General features: G+C 41.5%; 5 protein-coding genes across 5 annotated transcripts in view; 3 read left to right on the forward strand and 2 right to left on the reverse strand. All coding sequences in view use genetic code 11, as the record gives it.

The window, feature by feature from the left end:
- EGR_01185 (hypothetical protein) overlaps positions 1 to 7133 on the reverse strand; it is a gene marked incomplete at both ends in the record, with an annotated part of 10431 nt that extends 3298 nt beyond the window's left edge. Inside the window, 7 exons of the mRNA XM_024490434.1 lie at positions 534 to 573; positions 1244 to 1329; positions 1523 to 1643; positions 4728 to 4913; positions 5143 to 5276; positions 5785 to 5837; positions 7054 to 7133. Of these exons, the coding sequence (XP_024355253.1) occupies positions 534 to 573; positions 1244 to 1329; positions 1523 to 1643; positions 4728 to 4913; positions 5143 to 5276; positions 5785 to 5837; positions 7054 to 7133 (700 nt within the window). The remainder of the gene's footprint in view (positions 1 to 533; positions 574 to 1243; positions 1330 to 1522; positions 1644 to 4727; positions 4914 to 5142; positions 5277 to 5784; positions 5838 to 7053) is intronic.
- Positions 7134 to 10052: 2919 nt separating this feature from the next.
- On the forward strand, positions 10053 to 11040 carry EGR_01186 (LAS1-like protein; the record flags this gene model as incomplete). Its single annotated transcript, XM_024490435.1, has 2 exons — positions 10053 to 10465; positions 10962 to 11040. 2 exons carry the CDS (start codon positions 10053 to 10055, stop codon positions 11038 to 11040), a joined length of 492 nt encoding a protein of 163 aa, XP_024355254.1.
- A 113-nt stretch (positions 11041 to 11153) lies between these two features.
- On the forward strand, positions 11154 to 11440 carry EGR_01187 (60S ribosomal protein L38; the record flags this gene model as incomplete). The annotated part of the gene is made up of 3 exons (XM_024490436.1): positions 11154 to 11217; positions 11253 to 11375; positions 11412 to 11440. 3 exons carry the CDS (start codon positions 11154 to 11156, stop codon positions 11438 to 11440), a joined length of 216 nt encoding a protein of 71 aa, XP_024355255.1.
- A 189-nt stretch (positions 11441 to 11629) lies between these two features.
- Positions 11630 to 18324, reverse strand: EGR_01188 (JNK-interacting protein; the record flags this gene model as incomplete). Its single annotated transcript, XM_024490437.1, has 9 exons — positions 11630 to 11792; positions 11865 to 12229; positions 12273 to 12582; positions 14080 to 14136; positions 15593 to 15671; positions 16141 to 16217; positions 17371 to 17581; positions 17888 to 18008; positions 18046 to 18324. 9 exons carry the CDS (start codon positions 18322 to 18324, stop codon positions 11630 to 11632), a joined length of 1662 nt encoding a protein of 553 aa, XP_024355256.1.
- Positions 18325 to 18638: 314 nt separating this feature from the next.
- On the forward strand, positions 18639 to 23297 carry EGR_01189 (Transmembrane 9 superfamily member; the record flags this gene model as incomplete). The annotated part of the gene is made up of 13 exons (XM_024490438.1): positions 18639 to 18827; positions 18860 to 18965; positions 19002 to 19158; positions 19185 to 19340; positions 19387 to 19670; positions 19710 to 19780; positions 19825 to 19957; positions 20186 to 20343; positions 20938 to 21197; positions 22227 to 22290; positions 22496 to 22615; positions 22980 to 23069; positions 23148 to 23297. The coding sequence occupies 13 exons, from the start codon at positions 18639 to 18641 to the stop codon at positions 23295 to 23297; spliced, it is 1938 nt and encodes a 645-aa protein (XP_024355257.1).
- Positions 23298 to 24710: the final 1413 nt, after the last annotated feature.

Raw genomic sequence — 24710 nt, forward strand, 5'->3', positions numbered from 1 at the left:
GCACTTGTTATCTTATTGCGCAAATCTTATTCCAAAAAGTTAATCGACGTTTCACTCTCTAGACTAGCTTATACTATTTTTCTGGCATTTAAATTTTCTTCATCATATATGTCGATGATCTTAGCATATGTAACACCCGAAGACTTCTCTAGAGACTAAATAAAGTATGATACTCGGGCAGGATATGTATTGCCGACGTGCATAGAAGTCAGATTGCCTGGGTACAAAAGCAGAGCCTTAAGGGCCGGAAATTCAGAAGAAGAGCTAAACAAATGCTCGAAGTCTACAAATCTATGCAGGGCATGGCAAAGTTTTGAACAAATTGAGGTAGGGGACTTGGGTTCAAAGGGAATATTCCTTATAAGGCTCTCTTAAATTTCGAAAACATATGTGTTTAAAGTTTTAACTCCTTCGTTGTTAATACGTTTTATCCTCATTATCATTTAAGTGCAAATCTGACAATTGTTGGCAAGCCAAGCGCACGCAGTAGTGCATTAGCAACTGCGTAGTCCTCGTGCGTGACATTAGATTACTTTTTATTATATCTCTGAAGTTATTTGGTTCACATTGACACTGAATTTAAAAACATGAAATTTTACGATGCTTGTACACTTTGTTGGGGAATTTCCAACAGCCAATGCCTTGGTTCCACCATTTCCGTGCTGATGCTCCTCCGAGTAGTTTTGAAGGTGGTTTTTATTATGCGGGCATCCTTAACTAGCCAATTGCTCTGCCTATTGCACATCGTGGAATAAGGTCCACTACAGTCCTGTCGCCAAAAAAGAATGCTTGTAAAAGAAGCTGATACATCCCAACGTTAAGGTATTTCATTGCTCTGTCCTATTTCTGGTGCCCCAATTTTTGCGTAGGGTCAAGTAACCACCAGTTTCTATGTTCGCCATAAACTTTGGTCCCATTTCTACTCAAGATGCGGCATCGAGATGGTGTCCAAAACCGAGTCTCCACGCATAAACCACTAGTCCAAGATTATCCACTCAACTAGATGTCGCGAGAGCCAATGCTTCATTACCCATCACCCACACATTGGCAATTTGGCAAGTTGACAATTCCTAGTCGAGTAAGTCAGACGTCGCAGTGCTAGGTTACATATAGACATCTAATTCGTGAAGTGGTGAGAATGCTTTTTCTTTACTGGTACACGCGAAAAAAAGTTAAAATGGGAAAATAGGGCAAGTAGTTCCATGGAGTCCCTCCGTATTTAAACTAAAAAGGGATTGCTTACAAAATGTAATAAAGTATTCCACATTTTAGGGCTTGATAAGCTAACCATTAGATTATAATGAATGGCTTTGAAATGAAGTTGTTCAACTTTTAAATTCGTTAATCAAAAGTAACATGAAGCGATAACATTGCATTCCGTATTTTAATAAACACAAGGTATGTCGTTCTTCCTCAAGGATAAATTGGTCTGCTTCTAAGTTCGTATTTTAAGCCAATTTTCTGCCAAAATAGGCCTTACACTTTTACTGGCGCATTAGCGGTAAAATCGGTCATAAAATACCACAAAATTTGTCCCTCATTTTAAAAACACCAATCCACAACTTCCCCAATTTTGAGCTATTGTAAACATAGTAATTTACAATTTTTGAACTTCTATTGCCCCTAGCCAAAGTAATTCCAGGCTATAAATCAGAACAGCAATGTTCTTGTTCTTCTTTGAAGCATTTGTACAATTAAGTGGTACGTAAACACGCATAGTTTATGTAGAAAAACAAATTGCTATCCAGTTTATTAATGATAAATCTTGTAAGAGTACATTACAAAGGATATTATAAGAAGATTTTTGAATTGTTACAAGGAGTTGTTTTTCAGAACGCAAACCACTGCGTGTATTTGGCCATGGAATGGTTTTGTGCAAAATGTAGCTCTTGGGTACTTTCTTGTCCATCACCTAATCCCTTCATATTTTTTGCTTAGAATGGCGAAACATCAAGTATTGGGACTACATTACATGTGCATAATATGTGTGTTTTATAAAACGCAACAAATATACAAGTTCGTTGCATTTTAATTCCCTCTCTCAAGAAATACACAATCAGTTGTCTATGAAAAGTCCTTCCACGTACTTCACAGCATTGTAGATAATGTTACTTTCGAGTAGCTAACAAATCGGTGCGTATTTCAATCTTTTTATTTTTCTAAATAAGGTTTGTTTTAAATGAAGCTCTTGTCATTTATAGCTCTGTAATACGTTGGCTGTTTGCTTAACTGTTGGTTTTGGTTAAAGGGCCACTTTGTGTCTTAGCCACTGTACCTTACCGAGTGAGCTGGTCTCCGGGCTATGCCTTCTGTACGTTGAATGTATACACATATTCTGTCCGAGTATTATGTGCCTTTCGTCCTCAGTGAAGTCTCGGGACGCTACAGGTCCATATTGAACGACTTGATGTCAACCCAACTTGTCACAAGTGACGAAGTTTTGAACCACTTTACTCTTTTGGGTTTTAAAAGGACAAGTACCGAATCGCGGTTTACTCGATTGGGGAATTGTATGCAGAATTCGGTGTGTTGATTCACATGTCACTTTGTTTTGCATTCAACATTTCAAGTGGTCTTTTTAAATGGCCCGCAATTTCATTGCTTTTTTTCTAATGTGTAACATGACGTCAAAAGCAGGACTATAATTAGGCCTTACCTACCTTAATGACACCCAACGTCACTGAATTTCTGTGGCCCCCCGAGGCCACCTTGACAACGAAGGAAGACATAATAGATGGACAGAATATGCACTGCTGACGCATAGAAGGGCTTGGTGAGGGTTACTGGCATAGTCCGGAGTCCAGGCTGCCAGGCAAAGGTACGCTAACGGGGCCCTAGTTAGCCCGGTATCAAAACTAGGAGTAAGTTTGACAACTGCCGAAAGTAGTGCAACAGCTATAGCTTACAGTAACCCATATGTGAATGCATAAAATCTGTGCGATTAATCCTCGCAATTCCCACTTGGAATCCTCAGGAGGAGCGCAGAGTGAGAGAACCACCCGAATCTATGAGTTTATATATGGCTCGTAAATTTTGCAGGAGCCCTGATGGACCGTTACCAGGCATTACATGAATGGAACGCCATATTAACATAGCGATGGCTGCAGCCATTCAAGATTGAGGGGTACCGCAAACGAATTTTGTGCTGTTGAATTTGTCCTTCCTTATTTCCCTAAATACTGTATTTTTACCAGAATATATGATTAAGGCTTCTAAAACCGGCATTAAATTTCTATTTCACAATATGAATAGGCATTTCTGTGCCATAGATGGATTGTATTACTTAAAATTTCACAGGTCATATTCTACTGCCAAATTATTAGGCGTAATTGTGAGAACTTTCTGCAGAAATCCTAATTCAAACGTTTTTTTGCTATTTAGTTGTTGGCAATCATTTCCTAATTATTCAAATTTTCGTACCTTAAAAGTGGCCCAATAAATGCCATCACAGGCTAGGCACGTCCTTTGAACACTAAGCCCATTGTTAGGCTGGGAAAGGCAGGTTCACCTCTGCCATGGGGCTAGTTTTTCGGGATTCCCATGGGGTCTACCCGTAACGATTCGTTGTTTGATATGATTAAGATCTCCTTTATTGTCGGCTACGTGGAGTAAAACATTTAGGAAATCCTAAGCTCTCTGCTGTGGGAGCTTTGTCTTTGTCAGTTTATATCATGAGAGCTATTTTTCTCCAGTTAAACATCATTTACGTTACTGTTGCAATTTATGCATATTTTTGTAAAAGGCTGATGTTTGTTTAAGTGTTGAAATTACTTATTTGATCTCTTGTGCTCTTGGTGTCATAGTTTTCCATTCGCGCACTGGCCCCTCTGAACGTTGTCAGTAGAGCTTCATCCAGCCTCACACATCTAAAGCCTCTACGCAGAGCACTGAGGAGTCTCGCTGAAATGTGGTCGACAGCATAGCACTTATCTAGAGACTATTGAGGCTTACATCAGTGCCATGGGATAGCCAGATAGTGTAATACTAGATTTAAAATAAGAAACATTCCACTCGCAGACCTTTTTCTGACCTAAGTTGGCTTACTACAGCATTTTATTGGAAAATACGTAAAAAAATGCCTCTGTATGTGGCTCTATGGGAAGCGGACTCGAACTTACTGAACAATAATTCGTATCGCTAAAACTCTTATAATGTGTTGTAAGTGGAGGTTTTACAGAAATTGGCCGGAAAAGGAATATCGAAGCCACGTCTACCAGTGGCAATCACTTCGACCTTTCTTTCCGCATTAAGACTATACATGACTGAAACTGCACCAGACTAGGATATTTCAAAACGTCGTCTTTAGACCTGCTTACAGCATTTACATGGAGACAAACGAAGAAGTGGTATGGGGCCATCAAAGACCACCGGATAGTACTGGGAAGAGAATAAGCTGGCACATAAATCCAGTTTGGGTAGATTTTCTTACATATAGCGACTGTCCCATACACTGCGCTCGTTGTGGAGAAGTGATCTGCGATGAGTGGTATAGGGTCAGTGAATCTCTTCATTTTAGTTCACGCGGCGGGCGCTACTATGGATCCACCGGAATTGATGGCATAAGCCATTTATGCTGGATACCACAATCTTCCCACTTCGACGGAAGATTGACGAATGCCTTCTGCTGTTAGCGTGTGAGTGTTTTAAAGATCCAACTACATTGTAATAACTGACCCAGAACAGTGGCCACAAGAATTCCACGAGTGGATTTTTTTCTAGATTTTAACATTTAATGCGCAAAACAAATAAATCTTTTGTCCTTTTATGCAGCCCCACCGAATCGTCGTCAATATAATTGTTGTTTTCGTAGCCTCTTCATTCTTTAAGGCTTTATAATAGCTAGTCAGTCTTTGCGATAAATTATAGCATTTTGGTTTATTGTGACTTATTTGATAACCATAGCAACTAGTTCCCTGCCCAGGTTCTATCAATAAGTTTTAAGTACCTATGATGTACATGAATTTCCTTTGTTCAACTAAAAGTCATTATTTTTTTTCGTTTTCTTTCAAAAGAACCTGAGATAACCTAGCAGTTGTAACATTTTGAAACAACAATTTCAGAGTCAGAGATTTTATAAATTCAAAGTTTTGTTATTGAGACAATTATGCTCAAATACGGGGATTATAAGTGGGTAGGATTTACCATTAAGGTATAAAATGCCAGCATTTTCATTGATGGTTTTAATTGACCACCAAAATTAGAAGTGAACAGGTTTATAGAAATAAAAAAAAATTGATTAAGATCTTGCTTTTCTGATGTAGCGCCTATCAATTTTCCTGAAAAAGAACAAAGATAATGTTAGGGTAGAATATTCATTGCCGTCATACAGTAGGACTGAACGGGGTCTACTGATACGGCCCGGAGGCGAGGCCGCTTCACAAATGTACAATGGCCTTCTGTTAGAGGTCACCGCAGCTTATCCCGTCCGCAACACACGCCCTTAACATTGAGCTTTACCGTTCAGTAATTGAAACCAGGTTCGGTGTTGCTTAGGGTCGGATTTGCCTTCTGCTGCCACCAATGTAGCGCCCTGAGTCTTCTAGAATGGCTGGGAGACCATTGGTAGGGTTTGGAGTCCATGCCGCTGGACGGAAGTACATAGGCAGAGCCTTAAGTGCCAGTAACACCAAAACGAAGGAGTAAACAAGCAGTCAACATGCTACACTTACATTAATTATCCCCTCTGCATACAATTTACTTCAGGAACAAAGAGATAGGTAGTGTTAGGGACCATGCGCACCAGTTACGATAAACCCAAAGCAGAATCTCAGATTTCCTGCTAACCAAATGGTTTTGAATTTGTTCCAGCAAAATCTTCCCATAAATAAGCAATGTTTCTTTAAGGTAATTTTTATTTCTAAGTTATGCATAACGGTGTGTGTATGTACTTTCGTGGCTTCCAAAAGTAACTTTTATCAACCGTTTGATAATATTATTTTTAACCCAATGGATTCCTCGCACTGATACGTGTTTGCTTTTAACTCTGCTAACTTAGGCAAAACAAACATTTTTGTTTTGCAGACCATTTTTTGGCTATGCGATGCGGTTTTTGAATGCCTTACAATCCCCACTTTTCCCGCGCGCCCATGGGCGCGGCAGGGAAGTGCTCTCCTTAAACATGGTGCGCGATGTTCCCCTAGGTAAGCAATCCCGCTTTGAAATAAAAGGAATTTTTGCGTGGAAGTCTTACCGACATCACGACTGATGAGACTTGGATTTGTACTACTTTGTTTAACTCTCCGTTTTGGCTACACGGGCACTGAAGGGTTCGGACAATGTACTTCTGCCCAGTGGTGTGGCCTCCAGGCCCTACCGGTATCCCCTCACCCCTTCTTGACCTCCACAATACATATTCTGCTTTAACATTTGCCTTTATTTGTCTTTAGGGAAGTCTCCGGACGCTACACTAGCCCTATGTATGCTTGATAATCTACTTGTATTGCCTTACCCAAGAAGCTCTTTTTTCCATTTTTCACTCTACGTTAGGTTTTAATTATGTAAAATGTCAATGTCTACTCGCTTGAGCGCATAGTTATCAATTTCTTGGCGCCCACTTTTCAAGGAAGGGAGCTGCATCCATCTTATGTTCGAACAAAAGTGAAATATGAAATCACTGTTCCTATAACTTTTTTACTGCTTAATTGTAGCGAAGGTTCTCTTGCCATTAGTTGTAGCCGTAGATTACGTTACTACACATATGCATGTCAGGGTAATGCTGTCAGAAACGCAGAATTGGATGCCAAAAAAGCCTGCTAGCAAAATACAGTCGAAGGTTTAAAGTATCTGAACCTGATGTGGATGATGGCAGGTTTTCCTATTTTTTTATGAATAAAATCATCTATGCATGCACTTAGAGTGAGCGTAACCGATAATAAGTAGTAAGAGATAATGCTATTGCTGTACCTAATTCAATGTAAAGCTATTAAATGACCGTAGTGGTTCACTCATTTGCCTGTGTAGTTGGCTGCAGCAGCTTGATGCAACTCTCAGGAGCTCATAAAATCCCCGCTATTATTTGTGCACATTGGTCTCCATATGTATATTGCTTCTCACTTCACCTTCGGTTTTTTTCTTGTTCTTTGTTCTCTCACATGGTAAAATCCCGATTTAAACCCAGTTGAACTCAGTTCCATAGCTGCCGAAGCTATGGAAGGGAGGCAGTAAGGGAAAGCATCACCAAAGATGGTTCTAGAAATTCATACTTGGTGATAAACCACTCAAAGACATAAGAGTCATGTTCAGAATGGCCCACTCTTCTTGATCTTGAAGAAATAAGGGTTGCTGTCGTCACATCAATTCGGATTTAACTGAAAATAAAGAGACTTGTAAGCTAAGCAAATAGGTTCCACAGGCCATGCATTAATAGGTGTCAGACAATAAAATACAAAGACTGGCAATTCGTTATCCACTTTGAGAAAGGAATGTTAGCTAACTGACTTGTGATTAAAAATAACTTTTTAATTCCAATATCCGCTAACTTTTTCACTGATATTTTTTAAGCAGTCCTTTCACTACCCACTACCCATCCCATCACTCGTAAGACATTTCATCCACTTCATTCTTAAGAAACGCCACTGTCCATTATGACTTTCTCCCCTAGGGTCAAGCAACGAGGGCTGAACTTGCAATGCACATTAAACTTATGCAAGAAGAACTTGCACTTCATCAGATGCCGTCAATATTGTTTATCCATTTGAAAGGGAGTACATTCTTACAAGGCAGCGCGAGATTTTCTATCTATATTAGCTACAAAACTTACCATAAAGAGGTCGCATATTGAACTTTAGGATGGAAGGGAAGGTAGTAGGCAGATAGATACTGCCTCATTCCCATTATGATTGCAGTGGACAACCGCCTTGATCAATACATTTGGAAAAAAAACTCAGGCAGAAACGGAGCTGGGGAGAGCTATTCTTTTCTCATAGCAGCAAAGCTTCTTACAAAATTGCATTCGCAAACTTATATCTTATTGAGAAATAATAACAGAATGGAATAGTCTTTTGTTTCAGTTATTCAAGTATTTAAAGAATCTTTGTGCAATTTGTTACTATTGTTTCAAAAAAATCACTAAATCAGCTGATCATCTTGCATAAGTGTGCGGTTACATTTGGTCTGCTTTTATACAAAAGCAGGCGATTGTCGGATTATGATCAAATTCATGCATGAAATTTCTGCTGTTTATTAACCTTCGCCCCATATTGCTTCACATATTGGGTAAAAATATATGGTTTACACTTCCCATTTTAAAAACAACTTTAACAAAAGCAAACCGCTATGCACCCAAGTGAAAGCCACTCTGCAAAGCACTATTCCCTGGTTTATAAGCGAGGGAGGAAATCTGAAGATGGCCAGCAAACACTGTGACTGTACCAGGTGTTTACGCATCAGTGTCAAAATTTACTTGGTTTTCCGCTTACCTTTATTGTAACACGTCAACTGTTCGTTTAGCTCTCGATTTTAGTAACAACCCGCCTGGGGGCTCCGCCACTAAACCGCCGCTGGCTGGCCTGGCCTCTGGGCCAAGCCATTAGCCCCAAACCCTTCTGTAGGTCAACAAGACATATTCGGCCCGAGTGTTGTCTTCCTTCATCTTCAGGGAAGTCGCGGGGCATAACAACCATAATAAAAGCACATACATCCCCACATCATTGTTACGCTCGTAGTACCCCACCAACCGTTAAGTGCGTATGTGAAATTCCTCCATTTTAATTCATACTACTCACATGTTTTCGCTAATGATTGTTGATTTTGTATCGTGCGGATTTGCCGTTACGAGTCACTATTATTCATCTCAGTTAGTCGACCAAATGGCAGATTGCCCATTTCCAGAAAAATCACAACCAAGATCTAGTTCACAACTCTAGTTTCCTTTACTTCCATTATTTGAATGAAAAATCTCTGTCTAGAACTGCTGCAGTTTCATGGCCATTACGCTCACGAATAAAAAGTTAAAATTTTCCTTATGGAAAATTAGATAGGGGATGCCTTAGCTTCAGAGTCCGCATCTGTAGTACCAAGAATATGCCAAATTACATAAACGGTTACTAAAAAATAACGCTTAAAAATGAGAGTAGCGCAGACTAGGTCAAGGTCTGATTTGAAAGTTCTGGACCAAATATCCTGAAGACCTAGCCGGGTATGTGATTCCTTGAGTAAAAAATGAACTCAACCCTTAATGCACGTCAAATGGCTCCCTTTTTAAGAAATTCGGAAAATGTGAGATAGATCCAGGTTAGGCAATGGATGAGCTAAAAGGTTGACTTAAAATTTATCAAAGAGATCAACTACCACGGTTATAGCTAAGTGTAGCGTCCCGGGACTCCCTGAAGACGAAAGAAGACACAATACTCGGGCAGAATATATACATTCAGCACGGAGAAGGTGTCTGGGCTATTGGCATGGCCCAAAAGGCCAGCCCGCCCAGCGAGGTACAAGGGGGCTAATTCGAAGTACAAAAGTGGCGCCTCACTGGAACCGAGGGATAAACCACTATCGTATTACATAAGCGTATCCCCATCGTTATTTTGATAAAAATTATGCAACTTATGTTTTTCAAACACTTGAAAATTAGTCACGATCAACACATAAAACTGTTTTGGATGAGCGCTACAACGTCTTAACAAAAATGAGCAGTTTTGAATAGTTGTACAATGCAGGATGCTTAAAATACGTACGAAAACATGGTTCGTCAACTGAATGGCATGCAAAATGGAAATTCGTAGACTCGTTAATTTCGTTTCTCATCCATAAATATGCTGGGGTCGATATCGACTTTGTTTAGCAAACATATTTTTAGTAGGGCATAAAGCAAGTCTTGTGCCCCTATAAATAAATAAATTTTAGTGTAATTATATAAGTCATAAATTAGCCTTCCCTTCCTTGATATCTTGGCTGTAATGTGTGCAAGCTAAAAAACACTGCATTTCAAAGCACAAAGTCACAAGAATTCAGAGGAAGGTGATAATGGTACTTTTTGATGGCACCACATATTTGTTTTAATCCGTTTATTCATTGAAGCGCCACAACGCTTTTGAGCACGCCTGAATCGGGCTATGTATGTCGGCTGTAGGCTAGTTCCTTGGTTTTCCATTCATGAATTTCGTTATGTTTTGTCTTGCTTAAAATCCTCCGACGATGTTGCTTTGCGCAAGGCATTGCTTTTTATGCGGATATGGTTAAGCCGGATGGACTATTCCAAAATTCCTCGTGCCATCATCTGTACTTACGAGTTGCTTCTAGCAAGGTTTCAAAAGTCAACCCAGGCATTGGCTATGGCCGTTATGCGTTTCATAAGTCTTGTATCTAGTGAGGACCAGGATCGTACTCGCAGTGGGTTTGCAATCCCTATTTATTCTCTTGCGGCTAATATTGGACTACCTTCGTGGATGTCTTACCTGCGAAATGAGATCGCGCACGGCCCCATGCCTTCTGAGGATTCTTTGGAAAAAGCCTATGATTTTGCGATGTCCTGGCTTTTGGAGTTCTGGGAGTCAAACGTCAAGGAAATCTGGTCGGAACCAGATTTGGGCGCGCTTGGGCAAATTAAGTGGAGTTCGTCGTCCTGTGTGATTGAGGAATTTCTTGCCTGTCCAGTTCGACACATAGCAGTAACCCAAGCGTATGCCAAGCATTTAGTAAAGTTAGCTGATAGCGGATATCGCTCTTTAACTACCTCCGAGTTGAAATCCGTTTTAAGGTTATTTCAGAAGTTTCATAAGGTTAACGATCTTATATACGTTGTCTACACTCTTTTCCCAACTGATGGCGCTGTATTTTGGGCTAACACTTGGTTGGAAGTTTTTAAAGCTCTCGTCGGATCTCAGGAACATAATTTGCTAGAGTTTTATTCTCGTTCCGATTTATCGGCGTTTCCGTGGCGGCACTGTCTAGAGCAAGTGTGTTTGTCCTCCAACCCTGTGAAGTTCGATCTTACTTCGTTTCTTGATTTGTTTCAACCTCAGCTACCCAGTAAGGTCAGGTCTAGCCTGCTTGCCATTTGCTCTTCTGGTGATTCTTCGTTGCCCGAGCCCACAAATCTAGAGATTTCCCTTGTAAAGTGGCGGCTTGATCGAAGCGTTAGATGGTGGAGGGTGCCGCTGGGAGCTACCCTTAGTATGAGTGCCTTTAGTTACCACGCTGTTTCTTTTTAGAGGATGCCGAAACAAGTAGCTCGCATAAAGGATTTTTTGATGAAGACCCACCGTTCCGATGCGAAGTGTAAGATCGTCTACCTAACCCGCATGTCTCTCTAGCGGTCAAGATAAAAACCAACAAGGACAATGTGAAGTTCAAGATTCGTTGCAGTCGATTTCTCTACACCCTTGTGGTAACCGAGAAGGAGAAGGTTGATAAGATTAAGAAGGCTCTCCCTCCAAGTATGGCCCATTTTCTTTCGTTTCAATTACTTTTAGATCTTACAATCAAGGAAATCGGCAAATAAGTGTATATTCAATAAATATTCGGCAGTTTATCCGTATTCGTTCTCGCAATTGGCCGGGTTGATTAAACTTGAGGAAGCGACTTCGATATGGGTAGAAAATTTTACTGTATAATTGCATGGCGGAAGTCAGGTGGTACATAGCGAAAGGCTAGGAAAGTGGGAAATAGTATGCGTCCGCAATGGGCTTTGTCATGAGGGCGATTGGCTCCTTGGCTGTGGTGGAGCGATAGGGAGTCTGGAGTTTATGTTGGCTGCTATCACTGGTCTTGAAACATCTAGCGGCAGGTCGTGTCCTGTTCCGATCACCGCGTCCGCTGTGTACGTCACAGCTTGTCCAACGAAGTTACCGAGTCTACATGGGACGAGCGGTTGAGATTAGTTTTTTCCCAAAATTTTTGGCACTGCGAACGTGGGATAGACCTACATATTCCACAAGGCAATTGATGTTCGACTGGGTGGCGGTGGCGGCACAGGAGCAATAAGCCCATCGAAGCCTTGTGCTACGTCGCTGGCGAAGTTATGCACCGACTGGAAAACTCTTGAAAGGAGGACTGATGCGATCTCGCGTTTGCGCATGCGCTCGACGGGGGCTTGAGCACGACAGGTGTCCTCAATTGTATACAACCTATTCTTTGCCTCCAGATAATGCTCTTTGTAGTAATTGCGCTCCACAAGTATCCGCGCGATCTCCCGTTTAGTTAGTTTCAGCGTTCTACCGCTTGAACTACTGCTGTCACTTCCAACTCGATCCGGTGGCGCTCTCTGAGACACATATTTACAGAGTGAGGACTACAAGATAACGACTACCAGAAGCTGTCCACTAGAACCTCACTTGGGAATCCGACCTCTGTTGCTGCTCCGGCTTAGACAACTTCATTGTCGGCAGGGCGGCAGAGCAGCTGTGGGTCCGTCTTCGTCGAGACGCTTGGACGGTTAAGGGTTCGTCATCCAGATCCAGGGAGGCGCATCTCGTGAAAGCGCCACCGCTTCTACCCTCGTGTAACTTCTCCATGGCTCGTAGTCGACTGGTGAGGTGCTGAATGCGTTGCATAAGCTGACGCTCTCGCTCTTTCGCCCGCTTACGCTCCGTCACCAACTCCTCTTGACATGTTTTCAGGTCGCTTTTAAGTATTATGTTGTGCCTGAAGTTACAAAGTCAGTTAGGAGTTGGTAGGAATAGTCGCTCATCAATTCCAGATACAGCTAAATGTAATTACCGAGTCACAGGACTATGTTGTGTAGGAGGAGACATTCAAGCCGTGAGTGAAAAGCAGAAGTGCCTTCAAGGCTGCAGTTTGGTTTGGCTAATTGATTACATTGTTCAGTTTGTGCATTTAATCAAAGCTTCTAGCATCTCAACCCTCCTTCACGTTTATAACAAGGCTACCTGTTTATGCATGTGTCTTAAGAAGTCGTCGGTTATAACTGGGTTGCTATCTTGATGTTAGTGAGCCTGATGTGAAAAATTACTGTCATCACTTTACTGGCTAAATACAAAACCAAGGCGTCAGAGAAGGAGAGCGTGTTAGCTCCCATAACAGCAAGGCTTCTGTCAAGCTCAATTTAAAAGTAATGAACTTAAATAGCCTTTGGAGAACTGCTTGCAATCTTGCTACGAACGCGGTGTTGTATAAGCACAATCTGAAGACACGATGTCCCCCCTTATTCGCCTTTAAGGCAAATATTCCTCTGGGAGACTACTACCATGCTGTACTTAGAATTCCCGTCCAAATCCATGACACACTGTTACCATTGAAGTAGGGAGCATTCACTGTATGACCTCCAATCCCATCTCACTGTTGATCGAAAGTAAATGAAAAACTTGCGACAGTCGTAACGTAAGTTCCCACGGGGAGCGCCTAAATGACTTCCAAAGTAAGAAGTTATCTAATGGAACGATACTAGTTTTATTTGCATGTTCATCTCAGTAGTCTCTTTCGGCCTTTCATGAATCGGTCTAAATACTGATGAAATTTCCTCCGTTCCTGTTACTAGAGCTGATAACCTCTCAGTCTTGCCGCGTTTCCATAAGGCATCTACTTCCATAATGGTACGCCCCGTAACGTCCTCAGAGGTAGCTCAGACGCTACAGTAGCTGTCCCTTTATTGCGGAGTTCGTACAACTTTGACAACAATAGATCCGACTTGTTGAACATGATTGTGGCAATTGAACTGGCAAAGCTTGTAGATAGTTGATGGAATGGCACCCTACGTGAATTTTAATCCATTCCCGATTCATCTACTCAATTTAATGGCATGAACATTACAGCTGTCTTGTCTGAATATAAAGAACCAAGCTGCCTGGAGAGCTGCTTCAATAATGTTTACTTGCTTGTTTTCTTGAATGGACTATTTCCAGTGGCATTCATCTTAGCAGTTCGAGAATAAACTTACGGTCTTGAATGGGCCAACAAACCGATCATTCATGCTAAACCGAGCTCAAAGCAATATACACATTTCTAAAAGGGAGTATAATTCGTTTCCAGGATATCCAAATAAATGTCACCAATGTCCAGTTTCAGGTGTTTGAAACCCTACGACTTAGTTACAAAATTTACAAACTGGAATCAAGTAAAGGAGGTAAAACATGGAGCATATTTCTGAAAAAACACTTGTAAATCCTTCAATTAAATGCTTACCCAGAGAGGTCGTCAATGCGAGTCAATAGGTCATCTTTCAAAATGTTGAGAGCTCGCCTGAAGAAAAGAAATGTGATGCTTAAGAATATGCCTATATATGATTTAATCCAAGAATGGTAATGGAAAGAAATGTAAGTGAGCACTTGAAAATGGTGAGATGATTGCATCGGGCGCAAGTTACCACGTTCGCCATCAGCATCATGCGTGCGGCGCTCCGATTCCCTTAATCAAATCTGAAACTGCAGAGCTTTTGTCAGTTTTAGGCATTGTTTACGTCAAGCTATGTAGCAAACAGGCAAATTAGATTAACTTAGAGCGTCACGAAATACTATCTTACCATTTTCCAAGTCAGTAGAAACTCATCTGATTTTATCAATTCTGAGGCTTAATTTTAGAATCCTGCCAACCAACTCTCGCACTCCTTTTTTAGCCCTCTACTGCGCATGTTTTCGTCGTCTTGGTCACGACAGGCGAAGAGAGTCTGCAAGTGATCTACATGGCTCCCATGCCGCACAGGCTTGAACCTTAAATTCCTTCGAAGTTTAAGTCAATACTAATCTGCATCCATATGGCACGTCGGTAAGGTATCGTCGAGCGTTTCCAGTAGCTCAGGGTGCTTCTTGTAGGGTGGATTTTGCCATTATCCTTCCTCAGCCAAAACTAGCAACACTTTCCCAGCCTCCAACCGATACTCGATAAATGACATTAAGTTGATTTCATCGCCATTAAATGAAAATCCACTTCGCACTGGCTACTTAGATCACCTTTGTCATAACTCAACCAGTAAACTGACCTTGTATTTTTGACATGACTTAAAAGCACTCCAAGCAGGGTCCGGAGTAGAAAGAACTGAGATGTGAACTTGTCGACCCTGCGAATTCGAGCTTTCCTAATCGACGATTGCGGGAACTTTCACATTTTCGAACTCACCAATATCAACAAAACAAGACCATGAATAACAATGTTAATGTTGTAATCCGACAACTACTGGGAATCGGCCCAGCGAAGTTGTTTCAGCTATCGTTGTGACAATACCGACGGTTGAAAGTCAGTGGGAAAAGTTTGGTTGTTTGAATACCAGCGGTAGGTGTTTGATGATCGGTCAGCTTGATGGAAAATAAGTTAATGAATAACGTAAACTGACCTCTCACTTGACTTCCGAAGGAATAGGCTGCATTTATTAAATGTTCGAATCAGAGCTACCAAATAAGTTGAAAGTTCTCAAACGGTGAATTTAATGCACTAGAGGCTGAGTGGGCGCTTTGAATGCTTCACTTTCAGACAGCGGCTAACTTCGAGCTCGTTTTTGGGGCTGAGTTAGATCACCACTATATACATAATGTTCCAGATATAGACTTTCAACGTAACCAGCCGAATAGGTGCCGCAAATGCCGACTACTTCATTTTCATTGGACTAGTTTCCATATTTTAATGTTTTAAATTGCAATTCTCAACCAGTCTATCCTGCTAACTCAAGCGAAACCATTTAGCTCTATGCCTACAACAAATCCACGAGAAGGAATATAAAACTTGCTTCATCTCAGTAAGCTCCTGGTTCTCGGCCAACAGTTTCTTCACCTCTGCTTCGAGGGCTGAAACCAGGAGAAGGGGAACTTTACCGTCTAGCGGTAGGTTAGATTAGTCATTCCGGCTAGGTGGTTGGTGGGTTAATGCAACAAAGTGGCAAAATCCAGTAACGGTTAGATGAGCCTGAAGTGAATAATAGGTGCATGAAAAAACGGGGCATGCTTACATTTACTGCCCAAAAAGTCGCAGCCATCTGATGCTAAAGTATGAAATGGCCATTCAAAGCAGCATTACTTTTATTTGTACAAAAAAAAAACACATGGAAAGGAAGCAGAGGTAATTTCACAGGTGGTTGATCAAGCGTTGATCGGAAAATAATTCGAAAAAAGCACATACGTAAAGCCGTTCATATAAAATCAAGCGACTTCGCGCAAAAGTGGTTATAAATACATACGTGATGTGCATTCAGCCACTTCCGCATGCACGAAGCATCACTGACTAAAAATGGCTGGCAGTACAAACGAAATTGCTTACCTTCCGATATGGGATCTGAAACCTCGGATACTTTCCTATTTTGAGGCTGTTCGCTCAAATACTGCTCATAATCCGTCCTATAAAAAAGAGACGTTCTACTAAGTAGAGAGGCACTAATCGAAGGTCTTCAAGGACTGCCGCAATAATTTCACAGCGCTCTCGTCGGTTTTTTTACATTTCAATATTAAACAAGGGTTGTTTGAGATCGTCTTGAATTAATCGGATACCTAAAACAGCAGAATGCCCAGATATATATATGTCCTGTGAATAATAACTATACGAGCGCGAAAAATGAAGTAGTAGTCGCCTGTAAACTAGAAACTACTTAAACAGCGCCTCATCCCCTCATTCCTAGAATTGATAAGTTCCTCAACAAGAAAAGCAATTCTAATGAGAGCCTATGGAAAAAAATATTTAGGAGGTAGAAAATAGACTTCCGTTTCGTCAAGCGTGTCGAAAACGGGTTCGCCAGGATTATCATCATCTGACGATGGTAGTGATGGTGGTGGTGATTGTTGGGTAATATCTACACAAATATAATGAGAAAATATCAAATAACCCCATGTTTACTCTGCAAACAACTTGAGGTGTTTAATAGTTGCGAAAATGACACATGAATAACACGCTGACACAGAAGCTGAAGCTAATCTGCGCTAGCAATAAAATCTCTTAGATGCTGCCTTTTTGCCGACAATGGGACAGTATTGGCATTAAGCTCAGAGCAGAGTTATGGGCTGTAGCTCTAATAATGTTCTAATGGGTTTTGCTATTCACAAGTTCAAAAAGGCAGCAAAGATACTTCACCCCAGCGAGTAATTATTTAGGAAGTAGATCAGTATTTGTGAATTCTGCAACACAAACATCGTTTAAAACCCATTTTAAGAATGATTTCACGTTTTTTTTCATTAAGACGACGATTATTACACAAAATTAACAAATTACCTTTTGTCGGACTTATTGGGTCCCGGTGGCTTATACCTTCCTTTGGAGTCTATTGAAATAGAAAACGAATGAAAACACTCCTGCGTAATCGTAACAAGGGGGTTTAAATTATAAATTTAACAAATTAATCGAATATTCATAGAAATGTGGGTTGTTTCTAGCGTGCGTTCACTCAATCACGAATAATGGTGAGTCCAAGTAAGAATTATTGTCATGAGCTTAAAAATTATTTTAAGTTGGATATGCATCGATTTAGACGGTTCCTCATAAGCATCGAAATGGGCTGACGCGGAAAAGGGTGGATGGGCAAACGAGAGTAAAAGACGACCTACGAAGTGGTGGAACTCAGACAGGAGGGATCTCTCGGTCATGAGGGGATGCACATGATTGCAAACGCGCTCAACATGAGCCACGTGAGAACGAAGGAGCTCATTGCAACGATTCTGTGCGTTGGCCAAATCCCGTTGTAGCTCAGCCTCTTTTGCTTCCTGTCGAATGACTAAGACAAAGTGGAGTCTCGCTTAGGCGTCTTACTTACCCATCTCTAAAAACTACCAAAAAATGCAAGAATAGGTGCCAAAATGGGGTCCATAAAACTCCTGTCATTTAAGTGTAGCTAACAAACCTTGGAACAGCTATTTATAAACCAAAATAAAGTGAACAGAGAAGGACAAAAATAAAAACGAAGGCAAGAACACTATCAGAATGAAAAAGTGCAAATAACGAACCGATATAGACTGCAAAAATTAAGAAACATGTACGGTGGAAAGTAACTAATTTGATGTCAATGTCAATTAAATCCCACCATGTTCGTTGGCTGCAGCGCATTTTGCTTCGAGGACGCGAATAAGCCTAGTAGAATCAGCAAACTTTTCGTTCATCCGTATCGTTACCTCAGCAATTTCATCCTCCAAAGCTATCGCCCGCTAGAGTGAAGTTCGCAAGCTAAATATGCATTGTTACCTCCTCTGCTGCGCGCCTAGCTTTGATTTCACGATCTAATTTCAAAGTCAACGACTCTACTCTCAGCCCATCCTGGGCACAGGATGCTTGCAATAGCTCGTTAGCTTCATGTAACTGGTCAACTTGTTCAAGGGTTTGTATCATGATGGGCACAATTCCGTCAACAACCCCCTCTCCGTACCGTGCTACAAGGCGCTCGAATTCGGAATACACGAGTGAAGCAGTGTTTCGAACATGGGAAGAGAGGTAATTTGATGATGAATCCGTAACTGATTCCATTCTAGAAGTGTCCGTTTCTGATTTTGATCAAAAAAGATGCCGTGCGGAAAATACCAGGACTCGCATGCTCAGACGAAGGCAGGGATGAATAGCACAGAGCGTAGCCTTCCTCACTAAATCAAAATGGCGCGAAGTGGGCTGTTTTCATGTTAGTGCGAATAAAATGGCTTATTTTAAGCCTGCAGTGCTTTACGCTCACTCAGTATGGCAGACTGCCTTTTGCAGCATCAGAATATTACTTGATCTCTTACAAAATAAATATAAAAGTCCAAAATACTTTGATACTATTAAATGAGATCGCCTCAGTAATAGTGATGATGATAGGACACTGTGTTGTGATTGGTCCAAACTCGAAGATTCGCTCTGCTGTGACCAGTCTGGTGGATGTAGCCATGAGAATACCCGTACTTTTACTTGCATTTCTAGTTCCTTTTTCTTCTTGCTTTTACATCCCTGGTTTATCACCAGTTGAGTACGGTGTGGGAGATGCTATAAGTGTCAAGGTAATGTGAAAACACCTTCATACAGGTGCTAGGCTGTTAAAGTTTGGAGTTCTGATACGCAACTACCGATTGACTTCTATGATTATTTATCTTTTTGTGATCTTGAAGGAAAGCGTGTTTATGAGAACCTTAACATTGGTAACATTTCATGGTTGCCTTACCCACAATTCTCAGGAGAAGTTCTGCGTGGCGATCGTGTTGTCGAGGCTCCATTCAATATTAACATGCTAACAAATGTTAGGTGCAAGCAAGCGTGTCATACAGTGTCAACTTCGTCCAAGAAGATTGATGCTCTAATTCACCTCATTGATAACGAATACATTGTTAATATGTAGGATAACTGTATCGCATCTCTAGCTTTGATAGTGATGTGGACGATCTTCCTGTGGCTGTAGAGCGTTCTACGGAATCTCAGAACCAATATGAAATTGGCTATCGAATTGGATTTAAAAAAGGAAATGAAGTATACTTAAACAATCATTTGAAGTTTTTGGTGAAATATCACGAAGTGAAGTAGGCGATTTCCGACTCCGCTTTCCATTACATCCTTCTTCCTTAGCGGTCGTTATCGTATTGTTGGTGTAACCATCGAACCCATGAGTATTCGAAGTGAGGATGTCATTCAAAATAAAGACGGGACGTGTGGCATAGTGAATGGAGAACGGGCTCCTTTGACCCTTAGACCGGGCACATCAGCGGATTTCAGCTTCACCTATGAGGTTGAATGGGTGAGCTCGGACACCGAATGGGCTTCACGTTGGGATATCTACCTCAACACAAGCGATGGCCAAATTCACTGGTTTTCAATAATAAACTCTATCATCATAATCATTTTCCTCACTGGTAGCCCCCTTTCCTACTCTTACTTCATTTCTCCTTTAGCTGTTATGTCTGTCATATTACTGAAAACTCTCCGACGTGACATTGCCTCATACAACAGAGAGGAGGACTCTGTAAGCTTGTTCCATTTTGGGCTAAAAGCACGTCTGAATTTTAGGAGGAGATCATTGAGGAATCGGGGTGGAAGCTAGTACATGGTGATGTCTTTAGACCTCCAAGGCGTAGTGCATTGCTGGCAGCTTTTGTCGGTTCGGGTGTCCAACTTCTTTGCATGACACTTATCGTCCTCTGTAAGTCTTATAACATGAAAGTACCCGAATCCTTTTTGTCATTAATTTTCTCATAATCGTTCTGTTTGTAGTCAGATTTTGGCATGCAGTCTTGGAATTACATCGCCTTACCTGGGTTAATTCTCCTAGTGCAATGAGATCATGCCTTTGTAACCTTCCGTGTTTGATCTTAACGTCGTGTTGCACGCCAGCACACCTCATTATGTCCTTTCGGTTCTTCGTCTTTAGTCTTTGCAATGCTTGGCATGCTATCTCCTGCCTCACGAGGAGCTCTCCTGAGCGCCGTCATCTTCACGTATGTCTTTATGGGGGCTGTTGCCGGCTACTTCTCAGGTCGTATCTACAAGACAATGCGTGGCTTCTACTGGAAATCTACTGCTCTACTAGTGAGTTTAGCGTTTTTAATTTGTGTTTCCCTCAGCTTTCATCTGATGCTCGTATGACAACTTTGCCCAAAATCTACTACTAATTTAATTACTTAGACTTCTATGATCATACTGAAGGTTTTGGGACTTTTTTATATGTGTTTGATGGTTCCTAAAACTGTATTTAAATGGTCCACCTCTCACTTTGGTGTTTCCATGCGTTGACGGAATGATTATAGTGACGGCCATGGGATACTAGCCACGGAAAACTTCTTATTTTCAGTGTGTAGTTATTATTCCTACGCTCTCCATTGTTGGAGCTTGCTATGTGTTAAATCCGAAAATAGCATCTTCAAATTTAATGCTTATATTCGATGCTATGATCTGATACCTAGGTGCAATTTACAATTCAGAAATGTGATCCCTTATTTTCGGTACAAAGGTCGCCAATGAGCATGACCAGATTCGTCTTTTGTTAAGCTCTTATTGGCTGACCTTCTTTACCGCCAATAGCTCATTTTTAGGTAACTCATTACCTTTTTTTCAATACGATCCTGACCTTTGTGTGACGAATATTGGTAAGCCTCTCTCATAACTTTCCTGATCCTCCTTTAGACCGGTTTGCTCTACCCAGGCATAATTCTGGCAGTGTGCCTTTTCATCAACATCTTTCTCTGGGCAAAAGGATCTTCAGCAGCCCTGCCCTTCACCACCATTCTAAGTATTCTCTCCCTCTGGCTTCTCGTCTCTCTTCCCCTCGTCTTCATAGGCTTCTTTTTCGGGATGCGCAAACGCCCCTACGAGCAACCAGTGCGCACCAATCAGATTCCTCGTGCCATTCCTGATCGTAAGATGCATCAGAACATCTTTATTACGTAAGTAATCTTTGATAGCAACTTCCCTCGCTGAGGTGTCCGACTACCTAGTACTCGCCCCACGCAAGCTTATAGTATGGGATCATTATCTTTTTACTGCATAACAATAATTCTCGCTTGAATTTTGAGCCTTTATGAACAGTGTAAAGCTAGTAGTGTCCTCAATTATTTGACAAGCCAGTCAAGTTTCTCTTGCGCTATACTGAATTCAGGATATATAAGAACGTCTCTGTTACGCGAGCAATCTTTAATAACCTGCTTTCTATTCTCTTTCACTGTCTCTGATATGTAGCCTCCGAGAATTTTTTATTGTAACGAATAGAGCAGGGCAGTATTTCGCAATACATTTAACAGCTGCCAATTTTTAAGCAATTACTCGAATGATGTACTTACAACCCACTCTGCATCCCCTACGAGATGTGCCGCCTTATCTGCAGAAGGCCGTGCTTGCCTTGTGTGGTGGTGGCGGACTCCAGATGAACATATTTTCCATGAATTTCCTGGTGAAGCCCAAACAATCTCGACAAAAACCTAACTTCTGCTTCATCAGAAACAGCCAAAACTAATCAGTTGAAAGAAAGTTCTTTTCTTTCAGACAATCGACGACCTTATATTGCTGCAAAATCCGCCTAAGATTGTGAACTGGGGCTGCTGTCTTCTCCGTAGTTTATATTCCTATTTAACCCAGCAATGACTCACCCTTTCGACTTTAAACTGTCACATGTGAAACAGGCGGTTGAGCAGTGAGGCAGAAATGGTGCCTAGGACTACGTCTGTTTTTGAAGAGTGAAATTTGCGGATGACTTGTGCCTCGTTGGGAAGGGGATGATACATTAGAATGATATTTATCTTGGGAGATAAATTCCATGTTAAGAGACCTTATCTATTTAATGTTTGCTGTTAAAACTACACATTGTTATTCGAGTACCTTTTTTAATGAAATAAATTTCTTGTCTAGATGCGAGTAATCTACTACTAAACCATGACTGGTACGAAGAACCCGAAGTTTTGTTTTGTTTTCATTTTTAGAACCATGTTGTGTGGACTTCTGCCTTTCGGCAGCGTTTTTATCGAGTTGTTCTTCATTTTTAATGTAAGTTGGAAATTTTTGTTTGCTCTTAAAACACCTGCGGGTGCTTTGCTCTTGTGGTGGATAGCAAATCACAATCTGCTTCTTTTAGAGTTGTCTTCTCTGTTTAGAACAAACCTCTCAGTATTGTATACATAACACGACAAGCCATGCGGTCACGCTGTTATTCTGTCAAGATCCACCAATGACCCCATTTCCTCTTCTCTAGGCTCTCTGGAATCGGCAGATCTACTATCTCTTTGGATTTCTATTTATTGTCTTTGTCATTCTCATCATCAGTTGTGCTCAGGTTGCTGTTGTGACGACCTACTTCCAGTTGTGCAGTGAGGTGGGTTGCGTACTGTTCCCCAACTTTTGTCAAGTAGATCTGTTGGGTTCTTAATGAAAGTTCTCTGTTGCGCTACTGCTAAATTGCCTTAGTAAGAGTACTCAGTATCCATGTGATACACCCTAGAAGACACGTTTGGCTCCTCTGATGTAGAATCGTTAAGATCTTGTCAAAGCCTTTTCAATCCCTCATCATATGCTTACCACTTTGCTACCAAACAAATCCGCATTTCAACTTGGTGGAAAATTTGAGCAAGTAATGCGTTTTGAATCTGTCGTTTTATTAATTTGGCATTTCCAATGCCGAGTGTCTGCACGCAGTTTTGCCAGAGCCGGGGTCACTCATTTGTGCTTACTCTGTTAAGGACTACCACTGGTGGTGGCGATCGTTCATCACCTCCGGTGGAGCAGCAGCCTACCTATTCCTCTACTCTATCTACTACTTTGCAACGCGGGTGCGTTTGTCGTCTTTGTGTCCGCATCAGATTCTTCGGTTGGTTAAATTATCCATGCTTTTTGTTCCCACATTTCAGTTGGAGATCACAAGTTTTGTCTCGACGCTGCTTTATTTCGGCTACTGCTCCATTCTCACAGCGACATTTTGGATTCTCACAGGCACAATCGGCTTTTTCTCGGCCTTCACCTTTTTGCAGAAGATTTACGCGGCTATTAAGATTGACTAAGACAGGGTGTGCTCCTTCTGCGCCCCCCTTTCTGAGTAATCCCTCATTTTGTGTTAACAGTGTAGCTGCGTGTGTGCGTATCTGTGCTTATGTTAATTCCCTTCAATGTGTGGTGGTCTGTCTTGGTGCTTCTTTCTTCGCAAACTATGGCCATCTCTTCCAACATTAAGTACATGCTTCTTTCGTTTAACAAAATCTAATTTGTTCCTTTGGGCATGGGGTGCAGGAGCTTTAGCTCTCCCTACATTCCGAGTTGCAGCGGACACTAGTTGTTTTCAGTTCTTGGTGTGTTTGTGTGGGAGCGAGGATTTTATTCCATGGAATTGGCTTGTCGATTCGCTTAGGAGTCGTGAGTGGATTGATATCACGAAATTAAAGACATTCAGCTTGTCGTTTCCGTAAAATAGGACTCTGAAAATTCTAAGTTGGGTCAAATCCTGACCGACAACGCGGATAGCAGTGCACTGGTGCAGCAAACATGCATATGCGTTTGATGGCTTAATGACTGGCTTTCGGGTCTCCGCATGATGAAGTCTTTCCTTGGTTGTTCTTATGCAGCCTCAAAAACGCCAAGGTTGAGGAATTCAGGGTGGGTCTAGATTAGCGCCAATTGTCACTAGCTCAATGGATCGCCTTGCTCCTGCGACCTAATGTGCCAGTGCCACACTTGCACCTTTATTATTTGGGCTCTTCATTCTCCACGGCCCTTATTTTCCTTTTGACTTAGTGGTATTTCGACATGCATGTAGCTTTCCAGTCCATTTGTACCTGAACAAATCTCATTGCTACTGTTGTCACTACGGTCCAAGGAAAACTGTGGTAGCTACAACATGGACTAATAGAGGCAAAGGAATACATCCTGCTTAAATCGGTTTCATGGGCAAGTTTTCCAAAGATGAGTAATCTAGATCTTAATGAAGTTGGGAAAAACGATGACTCACTCGTGTTCAGAGGACTAAAACTGCCACATAAGCTAAGACGCCTGTAATGCAGTGATTGGACTTTAGCCCCTGCAGTTTGTACTTTGCTTTGCAGTAGGAACTTCATGCTATACCAGTAGCCTACCAACCCTTCCGTGCCTTATTAATCTATGCTGCTCCATACTGCTGTGGTTTATTGCGACTTTAGCGAAGGCTCGGAACTCTGCATCGGTGACAGCAGCAAACGAACCTAGCCTGAAAGGACAAATGTTTTGAAGTGCACCTGCTGCGGATAGATGGATGTGTGGGAACTTCCAAGGGAAGAGTTAAAAACTGCGCCTAACTTTGGCAAGAATATCATCAACAACTGAGGCGGCACTAGACTTGAACCATACGGAAAAGTCCACTACGGAGGTGCCCACGGTACCTATATGATGGTGCCAATTAAGTGAACAAGCGATACCTTCCCTACGCCTCAGCTGGCTAAGCGAAA

This window comes from Echinococcus granulosus, assembly GCF_000524195.1.
Source record: "Echinococcus granulosus chromosome Unknown EG_S00004, whole genome shotgun sequence".
In the NCBI taxonomy this organism is placed as follows: Eukaryota; Metazoa; Platyhelminthes; class Cestoda; order Cyclophyllidea; family Taeniidae; genus Echinococcus; species Echinococcus granulosus.